We start from the raw sequence: 15,996 nt of genomic DNA, 5'->3' as shown, positions 1-15,996 counted from the left end.
CTAGACTAGTAAGAAGCAATAGGCATGGGCACTCTCCTCTACAGAAGCAGAATACAGAGGAGCTGTCAAGGCAGCTTGTAAAGCAATTTGGCTCCGTCCGATGCTTGCAGATATGCATATTCCTCAAGCAGGTCCGACTTCTTTTTTTTCAAACAATCAAGGAGAACTCAAACTTGCCAAGAACCCAGTGTTTCATGAACGAACCAAGCACATAGAGCTTCATTGCCATTACATCCGACAATTAGTAGAAGATGGATCTATTCAGTTACTCTATGTCCCTACCTCAGAGCAACCAGCAGATATTTTCACAAAACCCCTTGGTCCTGACAAGTTTGTTAAATTCAGGAGATCTATTGGTGTAGTAAACAGATTGAGCATTAAGAGGGGGTATTAGAATAATCTTTATGTTTCTTTTTAATGCTCACTATTGTATCTTATTGTATCTCTGTAAATATTAGAAATGTTTCTAATATTTAGGTGTAGTCTAGAATAGAATGTTTCTATTCTATTCGACTCTCCTCTTTGTATATATAGATCATTTGATCTCTGATTAACAAGTCAAATATTCTGCCATTTACGTTTGTAACAAGGTTTTTTATTTTGCTCAAAGAAATTACAATTCTGTATAAAACAGAGATTAAGATTGATCACTTCTACCCACAGAGAATAGGAAAGTTGAATGAAGAAGAGCTGGCTCTACTGAAGTGCACAAGAACAACATCAAGAAGCTCCAGATGAGGACAAACCCAGAGCAAAACAAGGAGACAAATTCTACTATCAGCCCTTGGTAAAGGATGTGGATCCAGAGGATATGATAGATCCTTCAATTGGTACTTATAACAGTGAAATTGTGAGACCAGCAGTACCGAAGAGTGCTGCTAGGAGAAAAAATGGTATCTAGTAGTTTGTAAATTTTTGTCTCAATTATCATGGCCTGTAGCCTCACCAGTTTTTACATGCAGTAAGGTGTCTAATATCTTGGACTCATGGAGCTTAGCTCTTTATAATGTATCTCTGTTTTGTAGTTTACACTTGATATAAGAAAAGAAAAATGCAGGGATTGTTTTCTTTCACTTTTGCATAGAAATCAGCATTATAATCAGTCGAATCAAGATTGAGATAGATAAGAATCCTATTGATGAAATATGTAGTGGAACATCCACACTAACCATGAATCAGTTGTTCGCAGGATCAACAAACTTTTGAATGAAAATGAGGAAACACAGTCAGCTAGATAAGTAATGGGCCACAAGTAGGAATAATGATATGAAAAAGATCCCCCATATACTTAAATGCATTTCATATTAAACAAAGTGAATGGCATCAAAGTTCAGCAGTGTTAAATAATCCCATTAGGTTGACAAGAAATGGTTTCATTCTTATGTATGGTTAGGATTTTTTTTAATTTTATTTGCGCACATACCTGAAAAATCAAATCTGTCCAGGAGAAACCATTTGGACTATTTTTCTTCAAGTAAGTCTCAATTGGGTGAAGCCTCTCAACTAATATATTACAAGCAAGACGAACTGCTTCACAGCTTCCCTCAGAGGTCGTGCTTCCAGAAGTAATTCCTCCATGTGCTAAGCTGATACTGTCTGTCTGAACAATTTGAATTTTTGACATGATATCTTCACTTAAACCAGGCCATAACTGACCGAGAGCATATGTTGTCATCTGCTTTACCTTTGTCCAAATTCCCTGACCTAGCTCAACTCCTCCTACTTCTACAGAAATAGAACCATCTCCAAAAATGGTTACTCTTGCTGGCCTAGGAGTGAGCATTACTGAGAAAAAGCATGGCACCATGGATAATCCTCTCTTAAACCATCTGTTAACAGCATTAAAATTTCTAATATTCTCCATTCTCTCATTCAGAGATGCAGATTGTTTCAGTTTCTCCCATATAGATGGCAATGTATACCCAATAGGACTTTCAACATAAGATCCATAGAAGAACTCAGCACTCTCAAATGTGTGTAGGTTCTTCTCTCTCACAACATTCGAATCCAAACCAAGAATTGAGGCAACATGTTCAATAATGTTTTCTGCAATGAAAGATCCCTGTGCATCTCCAGGTCCTCTCATTGCAGACTTGCTTGGCAGATTTGTTTTACATACTTTGTAATTAAAAGAAAGAGCTCCCCAATTGTATTTCTTCATCGCTGTAATTATATTATAAGGCAGGGCCGGGCTTATATCAGGTGAAAAGCCTGCATCAATGAATAAATCAACATGCAAAGCCGTAAGCTTTCCATCATTTTTAAAACCAACTGTATAGTTTGCTGTAATGGGATGCCGTCCACCAGTTGTGATCATGTCTGTTGTACGATCAAGGTACATCCGGACAGGATGCTTCAGCTTATATGCAGCCAATGCACATGTTACTGCGACCTGAGCAATTGCAATGAGAAAGTCAATACAAGGCAACAGATAATTAAAAGGAAAATTTGTTGCAATACGTGCATAAGCATAGATGTCATTTCACAATAAACATATTGAGTGAATTATATTGTTTCTTTAAAATATTTTAATAAAATTTATCACGTTTCAACATAGTGAAAGACCATGTGACTAAAGTATTCAAAACCAATTAGTTGACAAAAAATTAATCGAACTTGTTTCTTTTTCTGTGGAAAACATTTATAAAAGGAATATCTGTTCAATCTCTTACAAGTGGTAAGAGCTTCAATGAAACTAAAAGTTTATAGATCCTTGCTTGACAATGAAATGGTTACAATAACTATAAGGGCATTAAAAAATGCCTGTTTCCTATAAACCCTCATGAAAGCCTTACTTGTTGCTTTCGTTATAGTGGCACAGTATCACAAACCATTTATGCAGCATTTGATTTTAGTAGCTGAACTAAAGAAAGTATCAACATACAGCTTCTACAAAACTCTTTCATTTGCTTCCAATTATGTTCAATCGCATTCCCAACCACTCTTATCCATATGAACTCTATCTGAAAGCTTTATTCTGGTTTGAATATCTTTTCAGATCAATGACAAATCTGATGATCGAGAATGTATGCCTTCACTTTAACTCACATGCAAAATAGAGACTTAAGACACCCTTCATTACCCAAGATACCAAGGCACTATGTTATCATGAAGATATTGAATCTGAAGAATTTGACATTGAAGTAATTTACTATTATTCCATTCAATGTTCCCTACCCTCCATGGTAATTTCCTTCATGCATTTTCTGCAACAGCTTCCAGGGTTTGAATACTTTTTCTCTGACAGCTGTTACAAAAAGATGGAATGGCTTCATGAGGAAAAACAGGAACAGAATCATGTTCATTTGTTTCATAGGTAACATGAAAGACCAATCCGTGTTCTCTTCATTAGTGAAATGATTTTATGAAGTGAAGGTTTATTTTGATTTAATTAAAGAGTTGTCATCTGTAGGTGATTGTGAATGCAATATAGCTTGTACACAAACTTCTTTCGAACTTGATAATAATAGCATGAAGATTGCTGGACTCTTCTTGCTCATTTATGAGATCAAATTCTAGTGAAGTGTCAATTCTAGCGAGCAGTCAACCACATCAAATTTAATTGGAATTTACTAAGAAAGAATTATATAAGTAGGCACAAATAAACAAAGTCAACGGCATCATACAAAAAGCCATGCGTTGGTTGCAGAAAAAATGATGGAAAGAGATCAGAAACAGCATTTCAAAGCTGTCACAAAAATCACAGAAGCTAAAACTGTGATTTCTAAAAGAAAATGAAATGTTTTATAGAGAACCCTTACAGCAACTTAAAACAAAAACTTTCAAAAATTGAAACCTTCAATTTTTTGTTGTAAAAAATCAATTTAAAAACTACTATAAAAAAAATTCAGGTTCATCACGACTTTCGTTTTAAAAGTTTCACCAAAAAATGAACCTATCTCTGATACCATGAAATGGTAAATTGCTATTGAACAATAGAGATGAAAGGCTCTATAAATAACAATCTACAAGACAATGTTTCTAAATCAAAAGTAATCATTAACTGAAAGCAGAAATAGAAAGTAGCTAAACTATTTAAAGATACATTAGGAATGAATGAATGGAGGAGTTTAATGATGTCCACAAGACTAATCAGTCTAAGGAACGATGGAATCACAGCCTTAACATAGCTCCACATTCCTTTCCATGTCTGACCTCCTGCTATGGATCTTAACTATCAAACTAGCCATCTAATTGATCTTATATTCCTCAAACAAACTGTGCATGTGGTTGGCCTTCAAGATGATTTCATTTTGAGCCTAGATGTCGTCCTATAAGAAAGTTTCATAGTCTCAATCGCACCCATCTCGCAGGACATGCAAGTTCTCTCTTCCCCCTCCTCTTTGAGTCTTTTTCATTTACCCATCTCGCATTTGAGATAATGTGAACGTGTCCTCAATTGTGTCACTAACAGCCTAGCTTTCTCTTTAATAGATACCTCTAGGTAAGCTTTATCACCATGTTCGTGGGCTGGGTTGAACACTTTGATGTAATGAGCCTTTTTCCAACCCATGTGATTAGTCCACATGGCAGTCTGAAATTTTTCTATGACAATTTTTTCAATTTCCACATTGGTATTAGGACACTCCTGTAACTAGTGACAAATAAATAAGAATTATTACAATATTAATCTAATAATAAACTTGTGGATTAAAACTACAATCTTAGAAAACGAGCTTTGCTTAGGTTTGGTAATTTTATGTTTTTGGTTGGTTTTCTTGTGAGCAGTCTACCAAATTGCAATGAAATGGTATTCAGAAGACCAAAAGTTATATGCATTCACACATCGCCAGAGCCAACAGAAGCCATACAGTGCATCAGTTATAATAAAAAGGTACTCGGTAAAATTACACAGATCATGAAATTAATTTATACTCCAAATGACTTGAATAGATTAAAACTACAATCTTAGAAAAAGAGCTTTGCCAAGTTTTTGTCTGGTTTTCTTTCCAATCATTCATTTGCACGATAGGTGGAATGAGAGAGATAAAAATAGTCAGATCTGCTCTCCCAATGCAATTGTAGCACTGAAGATGTAAAAAATAAATTGATGTAAAACAACAAAAGAAACGAAAGCAATCAAATATATACCTCAAGCAATTGTCATCCTCATAGATGAGCTTCAAATAGAATAGATTGCTCTATTTGATTTGCTCCTTGATAGAGATGTGGATTGCTCAATAGTAAAACAGCATAATCTTGGTGTAGCAAGGATAATGAGATGGTAAAATAATACCATAAGCCAGATTGATAGGTTGTGTAGATAGATTTATTAAAATAAAAGGCCTCTAGTTATAGAAGTCTCAAGAGCTAATTAGGGTTGATTGAGGAAATGAAGATTAGAGTTGGGTTCAAAGTTGTAGTCATGTGACAAGTGTCACATGAGAGAAAGGATTCAAATTTAAGATTGGGTTTAGGGTAACATCCTTATGGGAATGGCCAAGATTAAGAGGTTTAACTTGAGATGGATCGGAAGGATATACAAGTTGCTTTGACTTTTAAGGGATTTTTTGGCCCAATGAATGGGGACAAGCCTTAGTAGATGTGTGAAGGGGACACTTTTTACATGACGACAATTTTAAGTTATGATCCATGTGAACAAGTTGAACAACTAAGATTGAATGGACAAAGATAAAAGGAATTGTGGAAATAATTAAATAAATAATAAATATTTATTTAATTTAGGTTAAAATAGGATGATAGATAGAAGATGAAATCAACTAAATAAATAATATTTATTTATTTAATTCAAATTAAAAGATTAGAATCAGGCTAAAATTAGCATTGTTAGACAAGGACAATTTTAAGTGTCTACAAGAACCATTGTGCATCTCAATAATAACCAATAGCTGGATGTGAAATCAACTTGTCAGCCCAAACTTGTGTGAGCAATTCAACAGCAAATTAGTTGACAATGGGGCACACAAAGAACACCCTAAGATTTTTCGTCCCCTACATCAAAAGACCCTCTCAACACACCTTAACAAGAGTTTCATCACCAATCAATATGTTTAACTTAAAACAAGGCACCCCAATCAAGAGCCCACTAGTGTGAAGCACCCCAATCAAGGGCCCAATTAAAAGGAGAAAAAACTACTACAAAGGCCTTGCCCTTTCCAATTTCCTTTCACCTTCGCATTGGTGTGTGATAGGCCAACATTGGGACAAATATTATGAAAGAATTATCAATTTATGATAAAGTTCAGCTGGTCTATACGTGTCAATCTGAGAGCGTAAGCTTGCGAAAGGTGTCAGCAGTATGCCATCAAGGGATGATAGTTTTGATTTGAGCGATTATGGATGCGGCTAAAACACATGAAAGTGAACCTATGGAAGACTGAAATAAAACTGCGACAGGAACTGTCACTTCCTGCGATAGGAGCTTGATTGAAACCTACTGAAATAATTTGGATAATAAAAACATCAGAAATGAAAACGTCTTTCTACCAGCAATAACAATATAATGATCTCTATTATAAGGAAACAATACTCATATCATATTAAATCAAATTACAAACTGATACGGAAATAATAATCATATCATATCAATACAAATCATATTACAAACTGTTACAGAAACAATAATCAAATCAATTATTAATTCAAACAAAGCTTTATATTAATGAAATACAAACATACCACACCAAAATAGAAATCAGAAAACACACCAGACTAAAATATAAAGCAAAAAATACACCAGACGTTCCAAGAAGTGGGCCCCCTCCTCAATCCGTCAGGTGGTGAGATAGAAAACGTAGGACACTGGATCAATCAGCAGAATTGATAGTCTTTATACAGAATTTCTTAATACAATCTCTCAGCTGGAAGCTGATACATATATATATATATCTTCAAGATGATAACCACCTCTATCTACGTGGTGTAAAATAGGATATTTTGTTTTCGACCTGCAGCTAATAAATAATTATGCATATCACCAAATAATTCTCTTATAACAGAATGAATATAGAACCATGAGTTGCTGATCATCTACACCCACGAATATGCATGTAAATCTTGCTGCAAAAATGGCACATATGAAACCGTAACATATAGGTTATTGTTATCAAATAATATCACTCCTAGCAGCTGTAGTGGTTGACAATGATTCAAGTCCCATTTCCATCCATTGGCCATATAGTAAATATATATATGGTTTTTATTACAGCCATAGCATACATAAGAAGCTACGGTTTTCATAATGAATATCTCATATCTGATTTTGATTCACCAATACTATTTGCTGTGAGTTTGAGATTCCTTTTTGGCATTCTTGTAATATCTTTTGATGTAGAATAATAAATCAATCATGTATAATAGTCGTTAACCAAATGCGACAAGAAGTTCTTGTGGAATAGGTAATAGGAACATATGCACCCATCAACATGCTGCAGTAGTAAATATTAGTAAAGAGCAATCAATAATGAAACTTTCCATATTTTAATCCCAAAACTATAATAAATATTACTTACATATATTAAATCATATGCAACGTAGAATAGGAAAATGAGATGCAAATGGAGTAGGAAAGTGAGTATGAAAGTGTATAAAATGGATTAAAATATGGCATTAAATAGGTTGTAAATGGCTCTCATCAGTGTGTAGCTCACATCACATCCCTTTTACAAGTGTAAGTTCCGCAAAGACCCTTAGCATATTAATAGACTAATGTGGCAGCACAAGGGAAATAATTTAATAATTTAACTTAGGTTGTGGAAAAAGTATCTTCTATAATGCTCTAGCTTTTATACTAGGACAAAAGAAAACAAAACACAAGCCAACAGTTTTTTTGCAAAACAAAAGTGGTAATTCATAACCACGCAATAATCCAACATGCTCAAGGTGTCTTGTTGGGTGAATATTTTGCAACTGACAGTTATGGGTAAAAATTCAGTTGCAAAATAGGATGACTAACCACAGCGTGTGAGACAAAGTCTCTCCTACCTTAAAGAGAAAGCTCCCCCTTCTCACCGTTCCTTGGATCAACTCAAGCTAAGCAAGAAGTTGAGAGATTTTTATAAAATGGATGTTACCAATATCCTTTCTTCTTAACTTTCAAGAAGAATTCACTTACTCGTGGAGCAAGTGATGGGTAGGGTGAATCTCTAACTACACTTCTATCAAGAGTTGGAAACAATGATACCGATAAACCTTCACTAACTCAAAGGCTAGCTGAAAATGTACCGGTTTGGCTCTAAGTCTGGTCCTACTTCTATATGAAAAGCTTTACAATTAGGGCACAAAGACTCCTAAAAGTAAGAATACTTAGCTATTTTGCGAATTAAAAAGAAAATATAACCTACAGGCAAAGCTTCTAGCTATACACTTTCACAATTGCTCCTGATCAAAGCTCTGGCTTCAATTGCTTCTTAACTCTTTTCTATTCAATTCACAAGAACAATTACCAATAACACAAGACAATATGAATCAAAGACAACTTGGATGAATTATAGACAAAGCTTACAATTCACACAAATAACAATCTCACTTAATCAAAGTTAAGTCTCAAATGCTCCTTTTATTCATTTTCTCTCAAAATAGTGCTTACACAAACAAAATTCTGTTGGCACAATTTCTCCAAAGCTCTCTTGCATAAAGATGATGATAATTTTACAATGAGGGGGCACTCCTTTATATAGGCAAAGAAATTGAGAAAAAGGTGGAGAAAAAAGTGGGAGCAACTCAACCAACTTTGACCTAGTCTAATTACAGAAAATAAAGGGTTACATGCAATTGCACATGCAACTCGCATTACATCCTTTTACATACGTGTAACTCGCATTACATATAATTGCACATCTTCATCTAATGCATCTTCTACAACTACTAACATGAAAAAAAACAAAAATCTTAGAAATTGTTTCTCAATGCCTTGAATTTGACAATGATTTAACGCACTATGGGAAGATCAGCAATTCTCATAGTCTTTGATATGGCTTCAACTCTCATTGCATTTTCATGTGTTGATTGCACAACTTTGAAATTTACTGTTGTAGTATTTACCAAGTGTTTTGTCAAGGATTTATACAAAACAAACTTGTTCATCGTGTGCAAACCAAAACCTTCAAAATCTACATCAGCATTGATTCTTATTGTATATTCAGAAGTCACTCTCTCTGCTGCCAAAAGATTACCAAAATCATCAATAACAAGGCATCCCATCTATTCCAAATTACAAATAACACTTGTTTCAACTACTTGACAATCTCCCAAGGCCACCTGCAACTTTGTAATGTTTCCTTAATGTCTCCTCCTTGTAACCAATGAGCCCTTGAAATTTGAAGAACATTTCACATGATGGAAAATATATCACATGAGACCATAGCGTCCAAATCAAATTTTATCATTTCATCCCAATAATTAAGGATTTCTTTCAAGTTATCTACTTCCAGAGTCCAAAAAGAAATCAATTTTTGTTCTCTTTTATTCACCTCTTTGACACATCTAAAAACTGCAAATGTCTCTGTGATGGCTCGAACTCTTTCAGAAATGATTTCTTGTATCCAAGACTTAGCAGCTTCAATCAGCTTTCTTTCTTTAGACGTTTAAGACATAACAACAACACTTTGAGAAGATTGTTTCTGAATAACCTCATTCAAACGAGAGATCTCCTATTTTAGCAGATTCTTCTTTTCCCAAAGATCATGATTACTTTTTGATACATTGGCCAATGCATCTTGAGCATCTTGCAAACAACCCAAACGTGATTGCTTTCCAACTTCAACCTTAGTAATCTTGTAGTCAAAAGGAGTAAGTTCTTCAACAGGTTTATCTACCAAGGGTTCAACAACCTCAACAAATTTGGTTTTATCAAAATCAATCAAAATTTTGGAAACAATCTTATCTTTCAAAGATTTAGATTTATTCTTCTTAATGGGAATATTGTTAGGACGAACAATCACTTTCCTTCTCTTTGTTGTTCTTTTACTCAACCACGCAGGCAGGCTGAAACTTTCATTTGCAGAAACAAGCACAATGGAGACCATTGGCATTGATCCAGATTGTATATCCGTAGTGACTGAGCAAGATTCAGGCTGTACTGTTTAAGGCATAGAAACATGTTGAGAAGACTCCGTCATGAAAAGTTCAAATCCTGTCAAAGATGTATCAAGTTGGGAAACTTGACCACTAGTAAGAGTCAGAAAATCTTCAAACACATTTGCTAAGTGATCATATTGTTCATGTGCAGGGACACGAGGAGCAGCAGAAGATATAGGAAGAGCCATGATATTAACCTCTGAAACTGAAATGGAAGGAGTGAAAAGAGTGGAAAAAGAATCCACATCATCATCAACCTCATGCAAAAAAGGTTCTTCATGTACAGAAGACGTACAAGCTTGTGCAGGCTTTAAAGGAGATATGATCGTGATTTCCCCTTCTTCATCTGAATCTCCTTTATCAGATTTTGTTTCCAATTCTTCTTCTGATTCTACTACTAATTCTTGAATTGGCTCAGGAACTTGAGATGATTTTGTTCTTTTTCTGCCCTTCAATTTGAATTTGAGGGAACCATTGGCATCAAAAGATGAGGTACCATCTTTCCCTATAATCTCTAGTTGTGATTTCCTGCCAGGAGAACCAAAACTTCCACAATCCAAGCCCATCTTAGGATTTACTCTTTTAAGGCCTTTACTTTTCAACCATTTGTTGGTGTTTACTAGGATGGATTGAAATTTGTCCATGATAGATGTACCTTCCTTTTGTTGCCATTGAATAGGAAAAGGGCACTTCTTATCAAAGCCGACTTGATGAAACTCCGGATCAAGGATGTCGCCATCATCTTCAACTTGAAAATGTGAGGGGATTTCCAACATGTTAAGATCAATTATCTGCTGCAAGGTTAATCGGTAGTAATCCATCTTCATGATGTCAAGTTCTATCCTCATATCTAACTAGATATCTTCAATGCGATGAACATGAGTATAGGCTCTTTTTATTTGAGAGTTCATCTCTCAGTAGTCAAAATCAAATTTGGCCTTGAACTTCTTCAAGGGGATCAACTGCAACTCTACTTCCATATTCTTTGCTTTAGGCACAGAAATGATTGAATAATTGCCAATAGCCAAAGGCTAGGCTGATGCAATGTCAAAACCAAGCCTATGTCAAACATGTTGATCACTCTGCACGTCCATGAGCTCTTTAGCTAGCTCCATCAGGATGATTCGATCTGTAGCATACCTAGGCAAGGTATACAACTCTCCCTTGAAATATCCAACTCCCGAGTATGTGAAAGGGGGAAACTGAAGAAAAATACAGCTATATTGGTTCACCTTCTCCCATGCTGCATCAGATACTCTTTTGATAACCAACTGCTTATCAAACAAGCACTAGAAATGTCCAAAGAAGGCATTTTGGACTCTTCTGTAATGAAACTTACTATTTGCCAAAGTGATTTGGTCATAGTAGTCCCAAATAAGAACTTGAAGACGATCTCCTTTGATAGAAAGACCAAAAAAAGATCTCATAGCAGCAGCGATGTAGACTAGATAAGAATTTGTGTAGAAAGGCACTAATGTTCCCACATTACATATCTATTGGCAGAGTGCAGTACTGATGAGTTCTCCCAAAAATATGTGTTTTTTATTCTCCATAATCTAAAACATGAACTTATACATCCATGGCTCAAAATCAGTAAAATCTTTAAAGCCACAAATCCTACTGAGAAGGATGATGAGATCCTTGTACTCTTGTTTGAAATTTGACTGATGAACAATCTTTGGCCATCTGGAAAAATTGCTTCTTTTATTGTCTAACCAGTGAAGGTTGACATACTTCTGATAATTACTCTTTTGCTCATTCCAACAAGCCAATGATGATTCTTTAGTCAAATCAGCACATTTTGATTTATGCAGAACCTTGAAGATTTGTTTTATAACCTCAGGATCTAGGCTATTGATAATCTTGTTGTCAGCATCTTTGATAGTTCTCGTCTTGGGAGTAAAACACCGTGCACATCCATAAACGAAGTAAGGTTCTATGGCCGCCATAGGAAAAGTTGACACCAAGTGAATGTTGCTTCTCCTAATGCATTTCATTTCATGACTAGCCGGAGCTTCAATTCTTTGTAGAAAATCAGCCATGTCTACATGACCAATCTTTGTGTCCAACATGTTATCCAAAACAGATGTGACTGAAGAAGGAGCCGTGTGAGTCAATTCTTTATCATATTGACATTTCATTTTGCCTTTGGACTTGGATGGCGAGGACATATCTTGTGCTTGTGCTGCAATACAAAAATCCCAAAACATAAATACATCATCAGAAGGAATCTCCATACAAGTGAATTCCAGATCAGCAATGAAGATTTGAAAATGGATTGGAGACTTCACAAATCTATCAAAGTAAATTCAAAGAGAAAGCATATGCATATGCATATGCAATGGAACAGAAAGTGAAATGAAATGAACGAAAAACGGAATGAAATGATATGAAAGTGTGAAAATGGAAGATGAAATGAAATGGAATGGAATGAGAATGTGAGAAGGTAAAATGCATGGGAATGCATGCAAAAATGAAAATTGCTGATTTCAAAAGTGACTTAGCGTTTTCAAGGCATTATTGCATGAAAAATGAGTACATGTAAAGGCAACATGTAATAGGAGGTGGAGGTGAAAAATGAGTACATGTAAAGGCAACATGTAATAGGAGGTGGAGGGGAAATGAGATGCAAACAAAGATGAAGAATATACTTCACATATATGTGTGAATGGAGGATGAGATGGAAAATATGGAAACATGTGGAAACATGTATTTGCTCACAAAAGCGCAAATGCATATGAAGGGATGGAAATGGAAAATGAAAGTGAGATAATGAGTTTTATAGTCATTTTTGGTGAAAAAAAAATCAAAGTACATGTGAAAAATACATCTTTTTGACTTTTCAAAATGTGACTTCTACTCAAAATCAGACCTTTTGAATGCAGTTACACATGAGACATTTCATGTAATCGTGTCGTGCGAATGGAAGCAAAAAGTGAGATGGGTGAAAATGGAGATGGAAAATGGGATTAAATGCATGTGCAGACGGCAAATGGAATGAAAAACATGTAATCGCATTTCGTTGAGTGAAAGATGAAGTGTTGTGACATGAAACGGAATGTGGACTATGACAATGCTTTCGCATGTAATGAAGCAAAAACAAGTTCTTGGGAAAGAACTTGCAATTTCTCCAAGTGGAGAAAACCAGCAAGCAAGCACAAAACACAAAAAACAAAAGAAACAACATACCTTCGAAAAATAACTCAAACATACCACGATGCAATGCACTTCAAAGATCAAATTCGAAATTGGGACTTGGGAAAAAACCAAAAACATAAAAATGAATGAGAACTTCATATTTAAAGGAAAAATGTACTTCCTATGGTAAAGATTTTCACAAATGGCAACCACCTAGTGATTTCATGCATAAAATCAGCAAGAGAAGCATGAATTAAATAGCAAAGAGGAAGAAGTCCACTTATATGAAGATTAAGACCAAAATATGAAGGAAAAAGATGCTCCAATGTTGAAAATTTCTTCAAAAATGGTAAGACTTTTTCCAACCTTGCAAATTCGAACGGGAGAGGGCAGCAAATCATGAGAAGTTGTTGGAAGATCCCAAAATGTGCCCTAAAAAGTCTCCATGCTCCAACGTTTTTGAAGATGAACATTCACGGGACGTTTTTGGAAAAAAAGGCGTTTCACCAAGAATCTCAAGTAAATTGTTTTGGTGTTTAAACACCAAAATGTTAACCAATATGCAATGTAATCATCCAATAAGAGGAAATTGATTCATCCTCATGCAAAAACATTGATCAAAAATGAAGATATTGGAGTTTTCTTCAAAAACGTGCCCTAGATTTGAACTCCCAAAAACGATTTTCAACATATTAAACCCATCTTTGATGCAAAGAAAGTCATCACCAAGCAAAAACGCCTTGAATGAAAAAGATTTCGTGCAAATCCATGAAGAAAATCTTAAGATATGAGCAAAATCGCATTCTTGAGGAGCAAGTGCATTTTTTTTTTCAAAATCGAACCTTTTGATGGACATAACACATTTTAAAATATGTTTTCCTCCAAAATCGGACCTTTTGGAGCCATATGCACATTTTAAAAGATGCCTTTAAGTGAAATCGCACTTTTTAGAGTGCATAATATGTTTTAAAATATGCTCTCAAGTGAAATCGGACCTTTTGAGGTCATTTGTATATTTTTAAGTTATCTCACCTTTTAGATGCTTAGGCATAAAAACTTTACTTTTTATGTCATAGCATCAAAAAGGTCCACCTATTGTGAACTCTTGATGTAATGACATGAAAAGGGTCCTCCAAAGTGAATTTTATATGCAATGGCATGTAAAAAGTCCACTTTTCATAGTTTTTACATGTAATTGCATATAAAAAGTCCATTTATAAAGCCTTTTAGTCATTTAATTCACTTAAAATTATAAAAATATTACAAAATGGGTCAAAAACAATATCTATTTATCATATTATGAAATACAATGCATAAACATCATTTTAAAGTAACATTTAAACAAGTATTTGATTTTGAAAACCAAAAATTTAAAATGAAACTATATAGTTACTTTAAGTGAAAAATTAAGAAGTAACTCAACTTAGAATTATAACATAAAGTGCACTATAGTCACTTTAAGTTATAAATTTAAAGTAAAAGTAACTTAAAAACATAACAAAAAATGAGTATAATGTTATATTTTTTTAAAAGTGAATGTCAAATTGAAAATATAACATCATATTTTTAATTTGTGTCGTTGCACCTAAAATGTCCACTTTTGAGACACTAAAACGGGCATAACTTTTGACTAACAACTCCGATTGACCTCTGGGTTAGACCGAATCGAAGGGAAAATCGAAACACATGACATGAGCAAAACCAAAGGACGAAAAACAAGCAAATGCAAACTCAAAAGCAAAGAATGGACTATGAAGGCTTCAAAAATCAAGCAAAGGCTTGACAAAAAGAAAAATGAAAAAGACTTGACGAAGGCCTTCAGTAAAACAATTTGATATTTGAATTGAAATGAATTGATTGATCAACATTAAACAATTAAATATCAAATTCAAGCTTAGAGAAACGTGAAACTAGCTTGGAAAAGCTTCGTGTTGTTACCAACATTTTGTGGTGACAAAATGTAGGACATGTCTTATGCAACCCATGATGACACACTTCTGTACACCAAACCAAAAGCATGCAAACACAAGTGGAAAACTAAAACCTACATTTTTTTTTGGTAATACAAAACCACACAACCCAACATGCTCAAGGTGTCTCATGCAACCCATGATGACAAACTTGTTGTGTACACCAAACCAAAAGCATGCAAACACTAGTGGAAGACTTTAATCTACGTTGGATCCTAACACCAAGGTTGACAAAAAAAATGAGGCACAGAAAATAAATTGGGTTCCAAAACCACTAGGGCACCCTTCCTATCTACAATTTAAGGAAAAAGTTGGCTATAGGTCAAACTTATGATTCGATTGATTCTCCTCTCACCTCCACCCTCCACCCTTTAAAATAAAAATACTCTGAAAGCTAGAAAACCCTAGGCCCCTACTCAAACATGATATTGTTCGAAGTCCTAGATTTTTCACAATCTCTAAGACTCGCAATATGCTAAACTACTCCCTTACTGCAGAAACCCCAATTAGTTCCTAACTTTTGTAGGTGTTTGTCACACTTTTGTCATTTGAAGGTTTATGATTTTTTGATTTTCAAGGGTTTAGAACTTAAAAGCAATTATGCAATAATCTGACTTTTGAAACAATTGTATCAACCATTGCAACTTCTATTCATTTTTTCCCAAATGAAATACATATAAGAATCTAGATAATCCTTTATTGGAAAAAATGAGCACAAAAGCAACTATGAAATGCATAAAAAAAACCTAGAAAGGTACTCAAGTTGTTGAAGAAGATTATTTCTTCCAACTCTGCAATGTCTAAAATGATCCAACCTACTCCTTCAAGCCCTCAACCCGCAAAATGCACC

At 34.7% G+C, this 15,996-nt stretch overlaps 1 protein-coding gene across 2 annotated transcripts in view; it reads right to left on the bottom strand.

Moving 5' to 3' along the window:
- Positions 1-15,996, bottom strand: part of LOC149553974 (indole-3-acetaldehyde oxidase-like) — a 234,801-nt gene that overhangs the window by 128,523 nt on the left and 90,282 nt on the right. For both annotated transcript variants that reach the window (XM_089789308.1, XM_089789309.1), the window contains one exon: positions 1,424-2,392. In XM_089789308.1, coding sequence (XP_089645434.1) covers positions 1,424-2,392 — 969 coding nt within the window. The remainder of the gene's footprint in view (positions 1-1,423; positions 2,393-15,996) is intronic.

Source organism: Cupressus sempervirens, chromosome 6 (genome assembly GCF_028749045.1).
Source record: "Cupressus sempervirens isolate cs-2001-9-10 chromosome 6, ASM2874904v1, whole genome shotgun sequence".
In the NCBI taxonomy this organism is placed as follows: Eukaryota; Viridiplantae; Streptophyta; class Pinopsida; order Cupressales; family Cupressaceae; genus Cupressus; species Cupressus sempervirens.
This window is presented reverse-complemented; position numbering and strand designations above follow the sequence as displayed.